At 38.1% G+C, this 20,016-nt stretch overlaps 1 protein-coding gene across 1 annotated transcript in view; it reads left to right on the top strand.

Annotated features, from left to right (window-relative positions):
- Positions 1–20,016, top strand: part of chd6 (chromodomain helicase DNA binding protein 6) — a 159,946-nt gene that overhangs the window by 26,659 nt on the left and 113,271 nt on the right. The window contains exon 2 of the mRNA XM_084741045.1: positions 11,014–11,063. Within this exon, the coding sequence (XP_084597171.1) occupies positions 11,034–11,063 (30 nt within the window). The 5' untranslated portion in view covers positions 11,014–11,033. The remainder of the gene's footprint in view (positions 1–11,013; positions 11,064–20,016) is intronic.

The raw sequence follows: 20,016 nt of genomic DNA, 5'->3' as shown, positions 1-20,016 counted from the left end.
ACACGTGACCCAGTGGCAGATTTCTGCTGCTCACTGATCAGAAAACATCAGATCTGTGTCACACTGAAGAGGAGAAAATGGTCAATAGGGATTCTGTCAGCAGCATTGTGGATAAATACTTAACTTATTTATTGTGGGCAAAATAGATTTATTTATTACCCCCAATAAACAAGTAAACTATCTATCAGTGAGCGCTGGTAGTTTTTATCCTCTATCAAAATTCTACAAATAATGACATTATTTACAGCACTGCACACTATAGCATGGAGGTCAAATGCTAGTTATTGTGGAAATTAGGAGAGAAAGAAACAATCAATTATTTAGCTTCTAGGATGTCAGATATGATGATATATAGGTCAGTGATGTGTAAGGATGTATAACAGACCAGTTTCAAAAACTGGGTATGAAAAGTCTGACATAAACCAGAAAACCAGTTACTCCTGAAGATTCTCAGTGGGGTTCAGGTCTGGACTCTGTGGTGGACAGTCCATGTGTGAAGATGTCTCATGCTCCCTGAACCTCTCTTTCACTATTTGAGCCCCATGAATCCTGACATTGTTGTCTTGGAATATGTCCTTACCATTGATGTAAAGCCCTGTTCATTCAGTATATTCAGGTAGTGAACTGAACTCAGTATTTGGACTCATAACGTTGCTGAAGCTCGACCTGAGCAACTGAAGCAACCCCAGATCATAACACTGCCCCCACAGGCTGGTACTGTAGGCATCCACCTCTCTTCTTACCCTGATGCCCCCAGTCCAATCTTTATGCGCTCTAGCAAACTGAAGCCTTTTTTTCTGATCAGCCTCACTGATAAGTGGTTTTCATAAGACTACACAGCTGTTTAGTCCCAATCCCTTCAGTTCTCTTCACATTGTGTCTGGATTTTCACTATTGAACACAGCCGTGAGTTCTATTGTTGATTTTTTGCAATTTGATTTCACCAAACGTTTAAGTGATCTCTGTTCACGATCATTCAAGATTTTTTTCCGACCACATTTCTTCCTTGAAGATGATGGTTCACCACGATCCTTCCAGGTTTTAATAACGTGTTGGACAGTTCTTAACCCAGTTTTAGTAGTTTCATCTTCTTAGTTGTTTTCTTTGCTTGATGCAGGTCAATAATTTGACCTTTCTGAAACAGAGGAACATCTTTTCCTCGACCACAGGATATGTCTTCTGACATGGATGTTTAAGAAATGAGAAGCTGCTCACTGCATCAGTTTGGGTTCAATAACTTATCAGCTGAAACATATTAATCACTGCAGTAATTATTTAATGGAAGGATCCGAACTGTTTGCTCGGTTAAATCCAGGTGGTGACTTTTTTTTTTGTCTTTATGAGATTTTGTTCACATCACAGAGCCTTAACAACTTTAAAAAGCAAAATATTTTTTACTAAAACGATGCTTGCATTGATTTTTATGAGACGTGATTTTGAAAAAAATGGACGCTTTATTCTCAGGTAATCTTGTAAAATAATGCAATAGAATACCTCAACCATAAGTTCTCCCTTTACAAAGGTAATGTTGAGCTTTGATTGACACTGAAGGAGAGCTATTGATTACTGAGGTGATGTTGAACTGAACTGCAGCAGGTATATTTAGACGTGTATTTTCCCTTCCCGGGTGGAAGAACGTTACTGTAAACTACAACCTCAGTATGAAGCATATAGTTAGAGCGAGTGAATCTGCACCGACCATCGTCTGTATGTATGTCATCATATGTTGCACAATGATTCAGAGTCATCATGAGAGTAATTCTACATATTGATGTTTTGTGTATTCAGATGGGTCAGTCTCATGAACATGGTACAACTCAGCAAAAATCAAAGACCATTTCAAAGAAATATTTTCCCCTTCATATCAAATGAGATCTAATTTCACTATTCAGTTTGAAATTACAATCCATTTGCACATTTTTGGGGAATTTTCAGCTATTTTCAGAGACACTGAGCAAATAAATTCATCACCGTAACAATTTTTAATTACTTTTTTTGGGATGGTAAGCACTTCAGAAAGCTCAGAGGTTGTGGCTGTCATCCATTATGTGCAGTATAAACCCATACGCAACGCGAGCAATTATTTCATCGTTTATTTCATGATTTTGTTTACATATACACAAAGTTCTAACCCAGTATGAAGGGTCTGCCACGTTTCATTAAGAGATTAAATGTGAGAAATCAAGTGACTATAGATGAAATAATTGAGTGATCAACAAAAGAAAAGTCAATTATCAAAATAGTTTCTGGTGAAAGTCATTTTTGATGTTGTAATACCAAACATTTCCTTGTTCCAGACTCTCAGACGTGAATATTAGCGCTCGTCCGTGTTTCTTCATAATAATAAACTGAATATCTTTGGGTTTTGGATTGTTGGAACATGCGGCTCTGGAGCAACTTATCATTGCTGTAGGGCTATAAAAGTTTCAAGGAAATACACTGCAATAGATTTTGGGGTTTTGAACCCAACTCAGACTCTTTTAGTTTTGAAAAAGTTAACTTATCTTCTTCAGTAAACAAGCAGATTTAGCTGCTTTTGTTTACATCTCTAAGGAATCAAAGACCTCTTGTTTCAATGGAAAGTATGGCACGCTTAGCAACAGCAACTAAGGAGGGCGAGGCTTATTGAAGGTACAGTGGAAAATGATTCTTACATTTGGCAGTTTTAAAAATGTGTAGACTATACACACAAACACACACTTTAATATCTAGTCAACTAAGATGTGGATCATAGCCTACGTCTATGACGCGGTGCCTTTCCTTTAAGTTTTGATGGTGGTGAGTCGTCTTGAGTCTCCATGAGCCAGACATTGATGCAAAATTTAAAAAAAAGCTGTCAGGGAAAAAAAGAGAATTTAATAGTTGCCTTTTTTTTTGGCTCTTTTAAGTGTTAAGGTTGCAGACCTCCGGTTTAGACAAAACAACACTTCTAAAGACGTTGCCTTTGGCTTTCAGAAATTGTAACAGACAGTTTTATACTGTTTTTAGTCATTTTATAGACCAAACAATTGAGAAAACAAGCAGCAGATAAATCAGTAATGGAAAGATTCTGCTGCTGACGTGCAGTGTGGATGAAGCTCTGCAGAAAAGCACGTTGAGTCTCAGCTGTGAGGCGACACTCACTCGATATGTTTTTGACTAACGTGACGTTGGTGGTATTCACCTCCGAGGCAGAGAGGTGAGCGCTCATAACAAGTTTCTGTGGTTGGGTCGCCTTGTGGAACCAGTTGCTGTCCTACTGTCTGACCTGTTCCTGAGATTTATTCACAAACATTCGACGACCTAACACGTCTCGGTGGTGTCGGCGTTGCAGACAGGGCATGCTGGAAGAAAAGGTGATCAAGTGCACAAGTAAATAAACCAGCAGATTTGATTTTTTCCCAAAGAAACACAGGAAAACATTTACTCTCTTTAATGCACGCATGTGTTTAAGGTTTGGTTGATGCCTTTGTAGACTGTCTCCGCTATTTTTAGTGCGATTTACCCAAACTCACTTGTCCAATGTCTAATTCCTGATGAAAGTGTGTCAGTTGTTTCCTGTCTGGCTCTGAGGTGTGCAGGTGGTGCAGGCTGGTGGAGACAGGTGTGTGAGTGAAGCTGCTAAATTTACTGGTGTAAAAAATGGGAAGCCGCCAGACGAGACGAGTCAGACACATGTAACTCAAATCTTTATTGTTAACTGGACTGTCACTTTTCTGCAGCTCTGTCGCATGTGGCTGATGTCTGTGCTTTTTTGTTTTTTTTAATCAGAACCAGTTTTATTGCCAAGTAGGTTTTCACATGCAGGGAATTTGCCTGTTTATATTGGTGCATAACAAAGCAGCCACAGTGTCGGGGTTTATCTGGACATTTCCAGTTTTATTTTGTAGTCTTGGTCCTCATATGTCTTGTCTCTACTTCCTGTCTTTGTCCTTTTCCTGTCCCTGTCCTGTTTGATTACCATTTGTTCCACCTGTGTCTGCCTAGTTGCATGTCTGATTAGTCATTGTGTTTCTCTGTTTCTGTCAGTTTGACGTTGTCCTTTTGTGTCATTCCATGTTTCTGACCTTTGTGGCATTTTGCTGGACTTAAGGTTTGGGGTTTTTGGACATGGTGTTCTTCATTTTCCCTCACTGGATTTGTTTGTTTTGGACTCTTGTTTTAACCTACCGGCCCTTCTAGTAAGCTTTGTGTATTTTTTTTTTTGCTTTATTAAAAGTTAAAACATTTTTTTCTGCATTTGGGTCCACCATCATGTTCAGTGTTACACACTCGAACAAAATCATAGTACAAGAAAATATCAGTACAGATGAAAGTAAGTAGTATAAATTGAAATTGTAACCTTGACAATAACATGAAAAAATACAATAAAGGCAATAAAAACAATATGTATAATATGACTGTTACTTAAATGAAATAGCTGCACAGTTTTGTGCAGTAATTTACAAAATATTTACCAGGAAAGGTGCAAAAGTTCATAGTATTAAATAAAATGAATATTTGTTATGTGCAAGCACGGCTGCAACTAACCACTGTTTTCATTGTTGATCAGTGTTTCCCAAAGTCCAAGATGACGTCCTCAGATGTCTCGTTTTATCCTCAACACAAAGATGTTCAGTTTACTGTCATAAAGGAGTAAAGAAATCAGAAAATATTCACAATTATGAAGCTGAAATCAGAGAACCGGTTAATCAAGTTTCAGTATAGTTGGCAATTAATGTAAAAGTCGGCAACTAATAGATAAATCGTTGCAACTCCAGAGCTCTCAAGATAAAAGACATAAATGCAGATTATGATAATAACTCGCTGTAGTTCATTTGCTTTATCTCAGCCACAGGAGCTGGAAATATAGGTATGAAGTCACTTAATGTCTCCAAAATGAAAGAAATCATAAAACATTTACACATAATTCTCATAAAGCGGTTATCTGCAGAAAATATCCAGAGAATGATGCCATTTGTTCATGGTTAATGCAACTTAAGCTGTTTAAAGTTTCAAATGAGAACAGCTTTACAGACATGGTTTCATTTACAGTCCATGATGACGTACTCTTTCATTTCTTAGATATTCTCCCTGCTGAATGCTCAGCGATGATTAGAAAGTCTCAGTTTCTCAGTGCAGCAGTCTTTAATACATACTTAGCAGGATTGCTGCTTACTGTTTTCACCGATGATGGAAAAAGTCTTTGATTTTCATGGAATTGCAAAGGGCAGGTCAAACTGATTGACACGGACTGAAGAGTGACTCACTCAGGATTATTTCTGGTGGAGGGAAGCTGACACACCAAGCAAAATGGATGTTGCTGTGCGTTAATGCACAAACTTACAGATTGACAGTCAGGAATAGGTGATCAGTCTCTCAGTCATTTAGTTGGAGTTTGGGGAATGTGGTCAAACTGACTGCGGTGGATTTAACTTGCATTCATACTGGAAGGACTGGAAGTTAAAGCTTTCTGGTAGCTTGCTTGTTACATCATTTAATCAGTACCCCGGTGAGATCCTGAAGTCTGCAGTGCAGAGGAGTCTAGTCTACAGATTGTAAAGCCCCCGGAAGCAAATTTGTTATTTTTAGGGATACACCGATTGATCAGCTGAACGTTGGTAGTGATAGTTACCGAGAACCGGTACTAAACTGATTTGGGCTCCTGACTGGTCAGTACAAATACACAGAGAAGCTCCTGGACAGAAAAAAATGCTATCGCAGTTATTTATGCAATGCTACATAAACAGCTGACAGAGCAAACCTTAAGTTGTGTGAGCTCATTTTGCTAATTTTGCTGAAAATGCAGCTAAATCAAGCAAATCTTTTTACATTTTATGTTTATTTTATTCTGAAGGGACAATGTGTATTGATTAACATGATCATTTAAATCCATCATGTAAATATGCCGGATTTAAGCCAGTTTTCATCTGCAGTCCCTGGCTTGTGAATAAAAATCATTAAAAGATTACACACAAAAGCACATAAGCACATAGATATTATGGTATACCGTAGTATTAAAAAATCCCGTTGTTTGATTTTTAATTTCTTCAATACAGACGTGCCTCCTTCTATTAGACTGATAGGGAGATGCTGTATTGTAATGTGCAGCTCACACCACCAGGGGTCAGTCTGTGAGCAGCAGTGCAGCTGAGCGGACAAACATGGCGCCTGGGGGATAAAGTTACAGGACTAACTACTTAAAAAAAGAATAAAAATGTTTCTGTTTGGGAGTATTTTGGATTCAGGTAAGGTGTGCTAACAAACACAAGTCAGAGTAGCGTTTCATTGTGAGCGTGTAACTCCAGCGAGCGAGAGAAGGCACGATGGTTACTGTCTGTGGCAGCAATTTTAAGCTATACAGTGTAAATAACGTTTGACTTGACTTGAGTAAGGTGCGTAATGTGTCCCAGGTTTGAAACCAGACGTGTGCCAGTTTTTTTCTCATTTCTAATTTTAGCAGTCATGGTTACAAATCCTCTTCAAAACATATCCTTTTCAGCCAGAATGTGAAACTCTGTAACTTGTTCTAGACTGAAGAAAAGTTAACTGCTGGTTGACTCACATCCTAAAGACAAAACCCAACATTTTCTTCGGTCTTCAGGGGATGGGAACAGTCACTTGCGCTGAGACAGAGAGACTTAAAGAATCATCCATTTATTCTGATTATGGAGATAAAAATGATTGAATCCCACAGCTTAGACCTCCAGTACTTGTGTGGAGGTTTTGAATGAGTTTCAGTGATGTTTTCGAGAGGCGTGAAGCTGAACGGATTCTGTTGGCTCTGGTTTCGTCCACTTCGGTACCCCTGCATGAAACCAAACCCCACCGGCAGTCCTGCTGCTGTACCTCAGTTTCAAAAAGCGCTTCAGATGCAGCGTGGAGCTGCGTGAGCATGTTTCTGTTTCTGCATTTTCTGTGCTGTGTCATCGCAGCCTCGGACCGACCCTGGCAGCAACGCTTTCCGCTAAATACCTCAGTGGAAGCTGAAGTGGTGGAATCCCTCCCTTGCATATTTCTCCCACTTCTGTCCTGCATTAGTGTCTCTGTCTTCATCTGTCCTGGAGGGAAGAAAACGCTTAAGAAACACTTTTGATTATCAGAGGCAAGAAATGACACTGGCAGATTTCAGCAGCAGTCAGTACAGACAAACTTGTGCTTATGTTTGGACCTATTTTTCTTGTCTTTCCTGATTAATATTATTGTTGATTGATCTGTCAATCATTTTCTGCATTAATCAATTAGTTTTTTGTCCCTAAAATGTCATTAACTAAATGAACTTGGTACTATGTGTCAGATAAATCAGATATTTTATTGCATTTAATAGCTGCAACTGCATTTTATTTCTGAATGCTTTGGTTACATTCAAAACAGTTTATTTTATGTAATGTTAAATGTAGTTTTACAATTTTTCATCATCTTAAATTACTCAAATGTTGGAATTATTAATTAACATAAACATACAATGCTCCTAGCAGGGGCTGAATGAAAAGTAGGGTTGCAACTAACGAGTATTTTCCTTATTGATTAATCTGTCCATTATTTTCTTATTTTCCATGGGGCAAAATATTGATCGGTGTTTCCTAAAGCCCAACATGACATCCTCAAATGTCTTGTTTTGTCCACAACTCAAAGATACTCAGTTTACTGTCAGAGAGGATTAAATAAACCAGAACATATTCACATTTGAGCTGAAATAAGAGAATTTGGGAATTGATTCTTTATCACCAACTATTTTGAATCTATTCATTTAATAGTTGATTAATAATTGATTAATCAATGCAGCTCTAAAGACAGCAGAGGTAAACTTGCTTTTCTAGTGATGAAAGCATTCAGTGCAAATAAATGAAAATGTGCCATTTCGGCGCTGACTCACAAGCTGAACTTATGATCTGCTGCCGGTTAATTAACAGGGTTTGAACTCTTGTTTTGCTATAATTATTTGATGTTCAAAGTTTCCGGCATGCTTCGATCTGCACTGGTGATGTGAACCGTGTGTTTTTGCTTTTGTTGTTTGGGGATGTGGCGTCAGATTGTCATTAATCATGTTTCTAGTGTTTTGCAAATTCTAACCGAATTTCGAGTAAATCTGCAAAATAAACTTTGAATGAATGCTTGTTTCCATCCACTAATGTTATGCAACTGGTACATCAAGATAAGCATTAGGTGCTGCTTTGAGTGTTGCGACATTTACAGTCATATTTAAAAAACGGAGTATTGATATTGTGTTTATAATACACGTATGATAATATATTGTGTGAATAATCCTGCACCACCCACAAATGTTGTTAAACAGGCAAAAAAAATATTTATATAAATTAACAGGTGAAAATGAACAAATTGCAGCCGACGGGTCGGTTCTGGTTCTCAGTTTTCCGGGCGCAGTGCAAAACTTGACCTGGGCAGGCCTCTGCAGCTTCTCTTAGACGTACATGTGCTGAAATCATTTCTGTTTCTTTTTGTTTTTGCTTTGTCAAACCCCTGAAGTCCCCCGCCGCCAAAATCACACACTGTGGCACTGTCCATCAAGTGTAACTGATTTGCCAAAAAAGAGACAAAACACTCAATTAAACAAAGTTAAAGATGAATTTTACTTTTTTATTCACATTTTATGTAGATATTGTGCTAATATGTGGAAATATAATGTGACAGCTCAGTAGATTCTCCAGCTGCAGAAGAAGAGGACATAATTAAAAGAGCACCAGTTGAACCTAAAACAGTGAAGAACAATGTAGAAAACAGGATGGAAATCAGACATTTCTGTTAGTTTATTCATCTGAGGACGGTTCTGTTGGATCTGGGTGGAGTCATCATGGATCTATTCTAGAGCCATGAGGAGACTGTTGGCGCAGAAACAGCTGATCAATCAATAAATTAGACTTTATTTATACAGCACTTTTCATACAAACACAATGCAACACCAAATTCTTCACACAGTAAAACAATAAAAATGTCTAATGTCTAAATGTCTAATAAAAATAACTAATAATGGCCATATTGATAAAGTGGTCACTGACTGCTTTGTTGATCATAAAATCTCTCTCAGCAGGTTATTTTCTGTCTAAGTGCTAAAAAAAAGTTCACTCGCTGTCAAATGGTCTTATGTAAACACAGCTTCATGTTGGTGGGCTTTAGTAAAATAATTGGTTCCTGTCAACATCAAGGCGGATACGCTTAAAAACGGAACTTTCTGTGTCATCCACACTGACTGTTTCATACAGATGCTCTGAAACTGAAAACAGAGCAGATTTCAGTCTTGTTATATATATATATATATATATATATATATATATATATATATATATATATATATATATATATATATATATCCAAGCTATATATATATATATATATATATATATATACACATTTTTTCCGTAGAGTCATGCAGCTTTGTGTTGAGGGAGAATCTTTTACTTAAACTGAAAAAGTATGGACTTGTTGTCAGCCTGAATGCAACTTAAAGGTTCTCCATCGACACTGAAATATTGAACTATCCCTGAAATCACTTTTCATCCTCCTCTTTCACCGGGCAAACAGAGGATTTGTACATCACCCCTGAGTAACACCAGTTTTAACCTCTTGATGATATTCTACATTCTAAACTGGGAGGGTAAATCCAAAGAAATAAGTTGTTTCTACCTTCATGTTGATTTTCCTTTACTTTCCTTTAGAAAGAAAGTCGTTTAAAGCTTCTCAGTGACCGACAGCAGCCGGCTGCAGTCGTTCCTGGATGCTTCCAGAAGTGAATGTGAAAACGGTTATTGATGGAAAACATTTGGCAGAGGAAACAATCTCCTAATACAGATTACAAAATTTGAATAAATGCTAAAGTTTTTTATATTGCAGCAAAGCGTAAGCATATTTCTTTTGGGGATTTCAGTAAAGGAAATATTGATGTTATTCATCATATTTTTTATGGCTCTGTGCAGCACAAACACACTCACTCTCAATATAAATAAATATGCGTTTAATATATTTGATATTTTATAACATACAGCTGACCTGTGTGTATAAATGTATAAATATATACACCTAACTTATGACACGTGTAGCGCTTTCCAGATTTTTTTCTTTCAAGTGTTTTGCAGACTTTCGCTCCTTTTCTCCAAAACACTTGGAGGACTTTTATCTTCCATAATGTTGGACGTCCTTCAGTCAATACACACTGAAATAGTGTGGACCATATCTTTGAAACAACTTACCTCCATCACTACAATCAGCATCTACGTTATCAATATTAAAAAAAATATAAAAAATGTCTCTAAGGTACAATTTGTGGCACTTTTTCTGATCTTGCTCGCAACATGTAAATGTACACTTCTTATTTATATGGGGAAGAATCTTCATAAACCTTTAGTGGCTCTTCTGCACAATGTTCTAACTGTTTTATATTTTTATTGACTTCATTTATATATTAAAGTAGATCTACCTTCTTTACCTTTTTAACCGTGTAAAAAGCAGGATAATGTCCAGTGAGCAGGTCATTATTCTGTAATAAATCCTGACAGGATGATGCAGGACCCCGACACAAAGCTCACTGTACATTAACCCTGCTAATTACATGGTTACTAACCCCCCCCAAAAAAAAAAAAAGATTTGGCACACATTTATGTGATGCAAAATATTAATTTTAAATTAAATTTGCAATTAATTTTGAAATACTGTGCATTATCCTGCGTGCTAGATGGTTATTTACCAAAACAAATGAACAATTTGACTCAAAATTTTAATTTTAAAATAATTTTGGTGATTTAAGTTATTTTAATGTTCCTAAGGAGTCTATGGTCAGACCTGTCTCCATAGCAACAGAAATCACAGACCTCAGAATGCTGTAATTGACCAATCAGATCTGAGTATTTAACAAAGCCATGTAATAATTAAGCTTTAAGAACTTTACCCCGAGTATACTGGATCCCAGGGTTCTTAAATTAACATAAACACAAACATAAAAATGTAACTCACAGCTGTGAGGCGACGTAATGAGTCTTCAGTGTTGTTTGTTTTGTTTGCATTTCTTGAAGTAATCAGAATTCTATCATTTTGTGTTGACAGATGCAGTGAAGGGATAGAAGATGAAAATACACAAGAAGGACAAGCAGCAGGTTTGTATTGTACACACACACACGCACACACACACACACACACACACACACACACACACACTTATAAACGCAGCAGCTTTGATATGAAATAAAACACATTTTTTAAGCTCCAATCTCGAGTGTGTTTAGTGTGTAAACTTTTTGGACATATTCACGAACCCTCTAATGTAGTAACACAGCTTAACCCCGGATCCCGGGGTGAAGTGTGCTCTGTGTTGCTGTTCACATGCATGAATGAAAGCTGCTGTCATATAGGACACACTGGTAAGACAAATGCTGTCAAGCCAGTATTTTCAATGGAGAGAGAGTGGCTGCAGTTCTGGGTGTTGATGGGAGGCAGCAGTGTTTATATTGTACAGGATAGTTAAGTGCGCCTCTGAGTCAGAGTTCTGTAATTTTACCTCCTGATTCTAACTGCGCTTTAGTCAAAAAAAAAAAATCTCAAGCATGGCAGAAATATTAGCGAGGACGTGGGCACTGGGTTAACAGAAAAAATAAACTGTTTACCTTCTGACGATTATCTGCTGCTCTTTATTCTGCATGTATTGCTCCTGTGCATTTGGTCTGAAACCACCTTAAGTCCTCCATAATATTGTGGAACTTTAAAGTACTCGAGTACATGAAACTGTTTGTCTTAAAAGTCCAACATTGCAGTCTTTATCATTGAAGGGCCTGTAACTGTAACCACAGACTGTATAATTAACATTGGACGGAGCTCCTTGACAGCTTCTGGCTAATCCAAAATTGGGCAAAGAGGTGTAGCTGAGGCGGCCGAATGAAGTGGCTACCAAGCAGCGAGCCGTCTGTGATGCCACCCACCTGTCACTCAAAGCGGGCACACCCTTTATTGTGCAAAACTTTAAGCCTTAATATAATTTAACAGGAGAGTTACAGAAAAAATCGTCTCCTGTACAGTTGTCATGAACATTGAAATATATGAAGACTTTTTTTTTGTATTAGGCCGTAGACAACTTTATTTTTGCTGTAAAGTTGTGCATTTTAATATGGGAGTCTATGGGGATTGTTTTGGAGCAGCCACTTAAGGAACTGCAGTTTTTGGCGCTTCTCCATTAGCTTCATTTTTCAGTCTTAGAGGTTGATGTTTGGATGTGACAGCACATCTGTCAGTGAAGATTAGGGCTGAATTAAAAAATAAAATCGAATTGTGATTATTTTGACTAATACTGCAATTGCGATATGATTTACGATGTTAGAAGGAATGCTAACTTTTACGTCATTATTCTCATCTTTATTTAAAACGCGACTTTGTTGTGATTTTTGCATGGAGCTGTTTTCTTATGTCTGTAAAAATATGATGTGTAGACCAGGACATTTCTGCAGCACGATGATGTTTAACTAAAAATTGCATTTTGCATTTAACACATATTGCACCTCCTGCGATTTGAAACTTGCCAACTTGTTCAACCCTCGTGAAGTTTAAACTCACCTCTCACTATAGAATGAATGTGGTAAACATTTTCATCTCATTAACTGATAATTTTAAACATAAAATAAATTAGGGCGGCATGGCAGCAAGAAGGGTCTGAGTTCGCATCGCCGAGCCAGCTGGAGGGCAGGGGAGTTTGTGGCAGGGGCAAGACCTTTCTGTGCAGAGTTTGCATGTTCTCCTCGTGTCCGTGTGGGTTCTCTCTGGCTTCTCTGGCTTCTCTGGCTTCCTCCCACAGTCCAAAGATATGCAGTATAACAGGTTAATTGATAACTCTTAGTTGCCCATGGTGTGAATGTGAGCATTAGTGATTGTTTGTCTCTATATGTCAGCCCTGTGATGAATTGGTGACTTGTCAAGGGTGTACCCCACTTCTCGCTCAGTGTCAGCTGGGACCCACCCGTGACCCGTCTAGGATAAGCAGACAATGGATGGATAAAATAAATTACATTTATCTGTACCTTCAAGGTCATAACAGTACAAAAAATCTTGCGATAGAAAAGTATGTTTGAAGATAGTCAGTCATCTCTTCTCCCTGGCGTTCAGTTAAAATGAATTCTGGTCCATTTGCCCGTTTAGCGCGGTTAATTTGGACCAAGCTTGCAGACCAAGCAATCAGATGGAGACCATCTGAAAAGGTGGGTCTCGGCCTGCTTTTCAAGCCGACCCTGGTGCAGTTTGTTTACGGCGTAGAAGCAAATAATCCAACCACAGGATTTTATGATAGGATATTTGTGACTTTAGATTTGATCAGTAACGTGTTTGTGCATCAACAGGTGAGAACGGGGCTTTTCCCTGATTGATAAAAATGTTTCAGGTCCTTTAAAAGTGGAATATTGCTGTACAAGGTGGTTTTTCATCCTGTCTCTCCCTGTTTGTCATTATTCAGAACATACAGTTGGTTTGCAGCGTCAGTGACATGCGTCCTAACAATGCAGGCTCAGTGTGCGTCTGTCCTCTCTCACAGCCAACAGAGGGAGCATTAGGTCACCTGAAAAGCCTCTGTTACGTTTCCAGGTGACCTCGAACCTTCTTGCTCACGGCTGCGTAGAGTTTTCCTGTTCAAGGTGTTTCATTAGGCCTTTTCCTTGTTGCAGTCAGATGATGGCTTGCTGTTTGTAATATTTATGAGTCAGGCCGAGCGGAGTGATGAGTCAGAGTTTTTGTAAGTGCGAGGTGACACAGCAGTCTCTCAGCTGAGCACGAGGCCTCCATACCGCAGTGACAGGGGGGTTAGCAGCGTCAGAACGGGAAAAACATGATCATCCTCTTTATTTATCATTATTTGGTGCTTTCACCCACTCCATTATTAGATTTTTTTTCATCAATGCTCTCATTCATTCAACATTTTCTGCTGTAGTATTTTGCTCAACAGCTCAAAAAAATAAACCAGCTGTTTCTTATGAACAGTTCCAGTGAAATGGTCTGTAAAAAGAACTTAAACAATGACATAACCAAGTGTGACATGAGGAAGGTTTGTAAATTCTGCAGCAGACAAGAATAAAACCCACAAAGAAGCTCCTGAAGGACGTGTTTTTCTAATGTACAATGTCTCTTAACAGACGGCACATTTGTACAAATGAAGCACATGATTTTTTTATTCACTCGTCTCATGCACAGTGTGACCGGCTTTGCACTTGTGACAGCTGCTGAGATTTTGCAAGAATTTAATGCACTGAAACTTAGCGAATATTAGGTTGAAAATTCAGTGCCTTACCTGACGAGCTTCCAAACTCTGACCGGTTTTCTTAAAGCTGGTGCACCGTCTGCAGCTGTGTCACATTTGTGGAGTTATTTTGAAGCTTTCTGCTATATGAATTTATTTATTGTCAGAGTGAATTTAAACACACCGGCAGGATGATAACTGCAATGATTATTATGGAAAAAAAATTAATAAATACAAAAAGAAAAGCACCCAAACAGCTTTTGGCAAACTGAATCTGTTATTTCAATGCAAAACTTTGAAAAGTATCGATGTTCAGTATCATTTTCAATCCCTCAAGGAAAAACTGACTCAACATTGAGGACATAGTTTTAGATTTTTATTAAAAGATGAACATAGTAAGGCTATAACATAACAACGGATGTAGAAAATGAGACAAGTGATGAGAAGAAGACAGCACTCTGTATAAGTGAGAGGAGACGGGACTATGTGGACACTGCAGCGGGGTTTGTGTCAGCTCGCTGTGGGACAGAAGAAAGAGCCAAAGAGTTAAGCTAGAACCACAGTATTGATACTGTAAAATATGATTATTGAAAGCATTTTAAATATTCAGTATCGATATTTAGCAATATACTGATATTTGAGACAACATGTAGTGGACTATATAGTGAGTAGTGAGTGATTTTGGACACAGTCTTAGTCTTGTTAAATCGATACTAATTCAACGTGAAGCTGAGGGGTCTTGAATCATCCTGAAGGGGTTTATTTCACAATAACGACCTGCTCACTGTACATTATCCTGCTTATTGCATGGTTACAAAAAAGGCACAGATGTATTTGACACAAAATATTCATTTTAAAATCATTCTATGGCTTTATTTCACAATAATGACCTCGTCGCTGTACATTATCCCGCTTACTTATTAAACCGGTTACTTATTAAAAAAAAAGAAACTGGCACGAAACATCAACTTTAAACTGATTTTATGGATTTATTTAACAGTGATCTGCTTACTGTACATTATCCTGCTTGTTACACGGCTATGTATCAATAATTTGACATAAAATATTAATTTTAAAATGTTTGTAGTGATGTAACAATGGTTTTATTGTTCCCCCAGGGTCTATGATCAGAACTGTGTCCATAGCAACAGCCTGCTACACAGAAATAACAGGACTTAGAATGCCGTAATTGACCAATCAGAATCGAGTATTTAACAAATCCATGTAATAAAACTGGTTTAATGTCATCTGCTCCTCTTGTTGCAGATGCACACAACTTTTCTCATTTGACCCTTGTTGTCGGGGTTGTCTTGTTGTTTGTTGCTGTATTTTTAATCAGTATGTGTATTTGACTTGTGCAGAATAATTGATAGAGGTTTGAGAAGGATGAGCTCCTGAATCAATAATATATCAGGTAAAGTGAGTTTTTATGAGCATGTACTTTACTGTGATACTGGTTTTATCGATCGGTTCCTCGATCACATGAGGGGTATTACCTCAGCGGGGGGAATGTTTGGTCCCAACCACAGTTTAAACAATTACAGGCCGACAGCGCTGCATCGAAACATGATGTTAAAGACGAACAATACGTGCCAGGGGCAGAAGGAATGAATGAGCGGCCGCACTGTCAAATACATTTTTTTTTTAGTAGTGTGCTGTTTGGTTTGTATCAGCTGTACGGAAGAGGAGCTGATGAGATTTTTACTGACGCAGTAATGGAGCGGGTCTGGTATCTCATCTACGTTTCAAGTGGCCGTCAAGTTATCTGGTTATCTGGCTGCCGCATCTTGAAACAACAGGGCGATAACGTCACCGCGGCGGAGGAACTGATGGCTGTCTGGAAATGTTTAGAGAAGGCCGTACCGCCGCGTTGAAGGAATGACAGCAGAGGAGCGGTGGTGTTGTTGTTAGCATACTCTTCTGGAATAAACAAAACGTTGCTGCGGTGGCAGGTTGTTCAACGGGAGATAATAGGAATGATCTTTTTAGTCTGGTGTGTACTACTTCTGGTAGCCATTTTCACATATATGCATAAGAATAAAAAAAAATACAGATCATAAATGACATAAATATAGATTGAGTTAAAATGTCAACATAATGAACAACATAAACAAACATAATGAAACATTTCTTTGAAACCAAAGTGACTTTTTCAAATGTCTTCTGTCGTTCAACACACACAGAAAAGCAGCACGTGCTCTCATTTCAGAAGGTGGAAATTCTCTCAGCATTATCTTTGATAAATGACTTCAGGATTTAATTGATTATCAAAATTGTTTACAATTTTTGATAATGACTGCTTCATTAAGTGGCACTTAGTAAACACAAAGTCCCTAATGATCTCCCTCTCTGCTGTGGCAGCGTTCACACTAAAGCGCTGTGTGATGAATGCATATAAAAGGAGCTGTTCTCCTCACTGAAACATGATTTTTTTTTTTTTGCCCTCCAATATTTTTTCCCACCACAATTCATGAATCAGCAAGTGCAGTGTGAAACTGGGTTGTCTGCACTTCAAGGTAAAGCAGAGAAAAGACTGAATTCGTTTCTGTCTGAGGCCTAGATTCGCTCGCTTTGATCATCTCTCCGTACGCAAACAGCTGAAACGTCCGTCTGCAGCTCTTTTTTTCCTCCTCCTCCTCCTCACTTCCTCCTCTTCTTACATTTTTTTTTATTGGGAACAACAAGAATGTGGCTCTCCTCTGAGCTGGAATTCCTTTTCTGGAGCCTTTAGGTGCAGTCTTTCCACATAACTCTTGTTTCTCTTTAGTGTTGCATTATGTTCTCTGACTTCTCAGAAACAGAAATATATACATGCACTCAGAGGCCACTTCATCAGGTCCACCTTGCTAGTACTGGGTTGGACCCCCTTTTGCCTTCAGAACTGCCTTAATTTTTCATGTCATAGATTCAACAAGGTGCTGGAAATATTCCTCAGAGGTTTTGGTCCATGTTGACATGACAGCATCAAACCTGCTGCACATTTGTCGGCTGCACATCCGTGATGTGAATCTCCTGTTCCACCACATCCCAAAGGTTCTCTGTTGGACTGAGATCTGGTGACTGTGGAGAACACTGGAGTACAGTGAACTCACTGTCATGTTCAAGAAACCAGTTTGAAATGATTTGAGCCTTGTGACATGGTGTGTTATCCTGCTGGAAGTAGTCATCAGTAGATGGGTACACTGTGGTCATAAAGGATGTAGCAGCAGAAATCGAGACTCATCAGACCAGGCAATGTTTTCCAATCTTCTATTGTCCAGTTTTGTTGAGCTCGTGTGAATTGTAGCCTCAGTTTCCTGTTCTTAGCTGACAGGAGTGACACCTGGTGTGATCTCCTGCTGCTGTAGACCATCTGCTTCAACGTTCGACATGTTGTGAGTTCAGAGATGGTCTTCTGCATACCTTGGTTGTAACAAGTAGTTATTTTAGGTACTGTTGCCTTTCTGTCATCTCGAACCAGTCTGACCATTCTCCTCTGGCATCAACAAGGCATTTTCACCCAGAGAACTGCAACTCACTGGTTATCTTCTCTTTTTCAGACCGTTCTCTGTAAACACTAGAGATGGTTGTGTGTGAAAATCCCAGTAGATCAGCAGTTTCTGAAATACTCAGACCAACAACCATGACACGTTCAAAGTCACTTAAATCACCTTTCTTCTCCATTCTGATGCTCAGTTTGAGCTTCAGCAGGTTGTCTTGGCCACGTCTACATGCCCAAATACACTGAGTTGCTGAGCTGTGATTGGCTGATTAGATATTTGTGTTAACGAGTTGAACAGGTGAACCTAATACAGTGGCCGGTGAGTGCATATGGATAAATAGATACATAAAAATGCACTTTTTTAATCCGTGGTAGAATCTGTAGATTATTTCCCTAATTAATTGGTTAGTTGTTTGGTCCATAAAATGGTGAAAAATGCCCAAAGCCCAGTTTGACATCCTCAAATGTCTTATTTTATCCAAAAAAAGATACTCAGTTTACTGTCACAGAGGACCAAAAAAATAAAAATAAACAGAAAGCTGAAAATATGCACATTTGAGTAACTGGAATCAGATCATTTTGACAATTGCTATGAAAAAATGACTCAAGACAGTTTGTCAAATATCATAATAAATGGTGATGGTGAATGGTGAATTTAATAGTTGGTAAATAATCAGTTAATCGTTGCACCTCTATATTAAGCTAAGTGGAAGATGACTTGGTATTTTTTCGTCCAAGTTACATCTGCTACATTTTTTTTCCTAATGTATGTTTTGTTATTACAGGCTCCTGTTGTTCTGAAAACTCTATTCAAAGGTAAAAGGCGATTGCTGCATTGATAAAATGTTAACAAAAATCTCCTCAGCTCATCTTGTAAGTCTCCTTCTTTGAAGAGGCTGGTGAGTTTACCCGCACGGAGCCTTTATATAGAAACTTCCTGTAACAACGATGTTGCTTTATGAGATGATAAAAGCAGAAAAGGTCTCAGTTGAGTCATAGGAAACATCAGATTGGGAAAAACAACTAAAAGCAAGGTAGTAAAATACAGATGCGCACATAAAAAAGTTACTAAAAATAGCAAAATAGTTTCAGATATTTAAAGTAAAATGAAAAGGTTGGTGGATTAATGGTTTAGTCAGTTTAAGGAGAAATTAAAACTTTTTGTCCTTTTTTAATGCTCGTTATTATTAGAGAGTAAACAGCAGAGACAGACGAGAAGTGTGGCAATAATAATAATTATTATTTATTTTGAATGTTATCTATCTGTTTATTTTCCCACATATACCCCATGTCTGCATCACACACACACACACACACACACACACACACACACACACACACACACACACACACACACACACACACACACACACCCCGTACAGTTGATCGCTACCCCTTGACTTAACAACTACTTTTGTTTTGTTCTCTGTACCTGCATGTTATATGTATGTATGTATCACTTTTTCCACACTCTTTTTCACCAATAAAAAAAGTTTGAAAAAGTCTCCTCCTGGCTGAACATGGCATCCCTGCTCCATGATTAATTAGTTAATCTTAAAAATAATTACCAGACTCAGTTTATGGTTGCATAGCACAATAATCTGTTCATGTATGCAGTATGTTAGAGATGTGGCCTCACTCTTTGTTGTCACATGAAGCTGTTTCGATATTCACACACTACTGTGGCCTCCATTTATATTCTCTGCATGTCTCTGCTAAACAGGATTGTCACAATTACTGATGCATCCATCTAATACACTGAATCATTATCAGAGCCGATAAGCTTATTAAGTTTAGCTTATGGCTAAATGTGACTGATCCACATTATACAGTCTGTTTGTCTTAGTCAAGATCATTTTTCAAAAAATAAACAAAAAATTACCATCGAGCCTAAAAGAACATATCTGTGTAGATGCCTCTTTCTTATAGCAGTGATGTGTACTTACGGCATCATGTTATCTACACGAAGAGGAATTATCTCGGTCAGTGGTGTGCACAGGTTTTAAATTAGGGCTGCACAATTAATGGAAATATTATTGATATTGCAATATCCAAATCGCAGAAGCTGCAATATTTTGATAAAGGAAAACTATGTGAGAAAACAGCGTTATAATGAAGAACTGTAGTGTGGCAGGGATGCCCTGAACTACAAATCTGGTTCTCCAGTTGTAAGAAAACATGTTTGCTTGGCACAGACCATGATTGTTTCTTTTTAAATAAAATGAAAATTGTAATGGAAAAATAATCATTCCTAATTATCTTGAATCACACTGCAAACACAGTATCCGTCAAAATACTCGCAATATGCAATATTTTTTTTAACCATATCATGCAGCTTTATTATTAATAGAGAAATAAT

Source organism: Lutjanus erythropterus, chromosome 2 (genome assembly GCF_056507025.1).
Source record: "Lutjanus erythropterus isolate fLutEry1 chromosome 2, fLutEry1.hap2, whole genome shotgun sequence".
NCBI classification, from domain to species: Eukaryota; Metazoa; Chordata; class Actinopteri; order Lutjaniformes; family Lutjanidae; genus Lutjanus; species Lutjanus erythropterus.
Note: the sequence above shows the minus strand (reverse complement) of the source record. Positions and strands in the feature narration are given on the sequence as shown.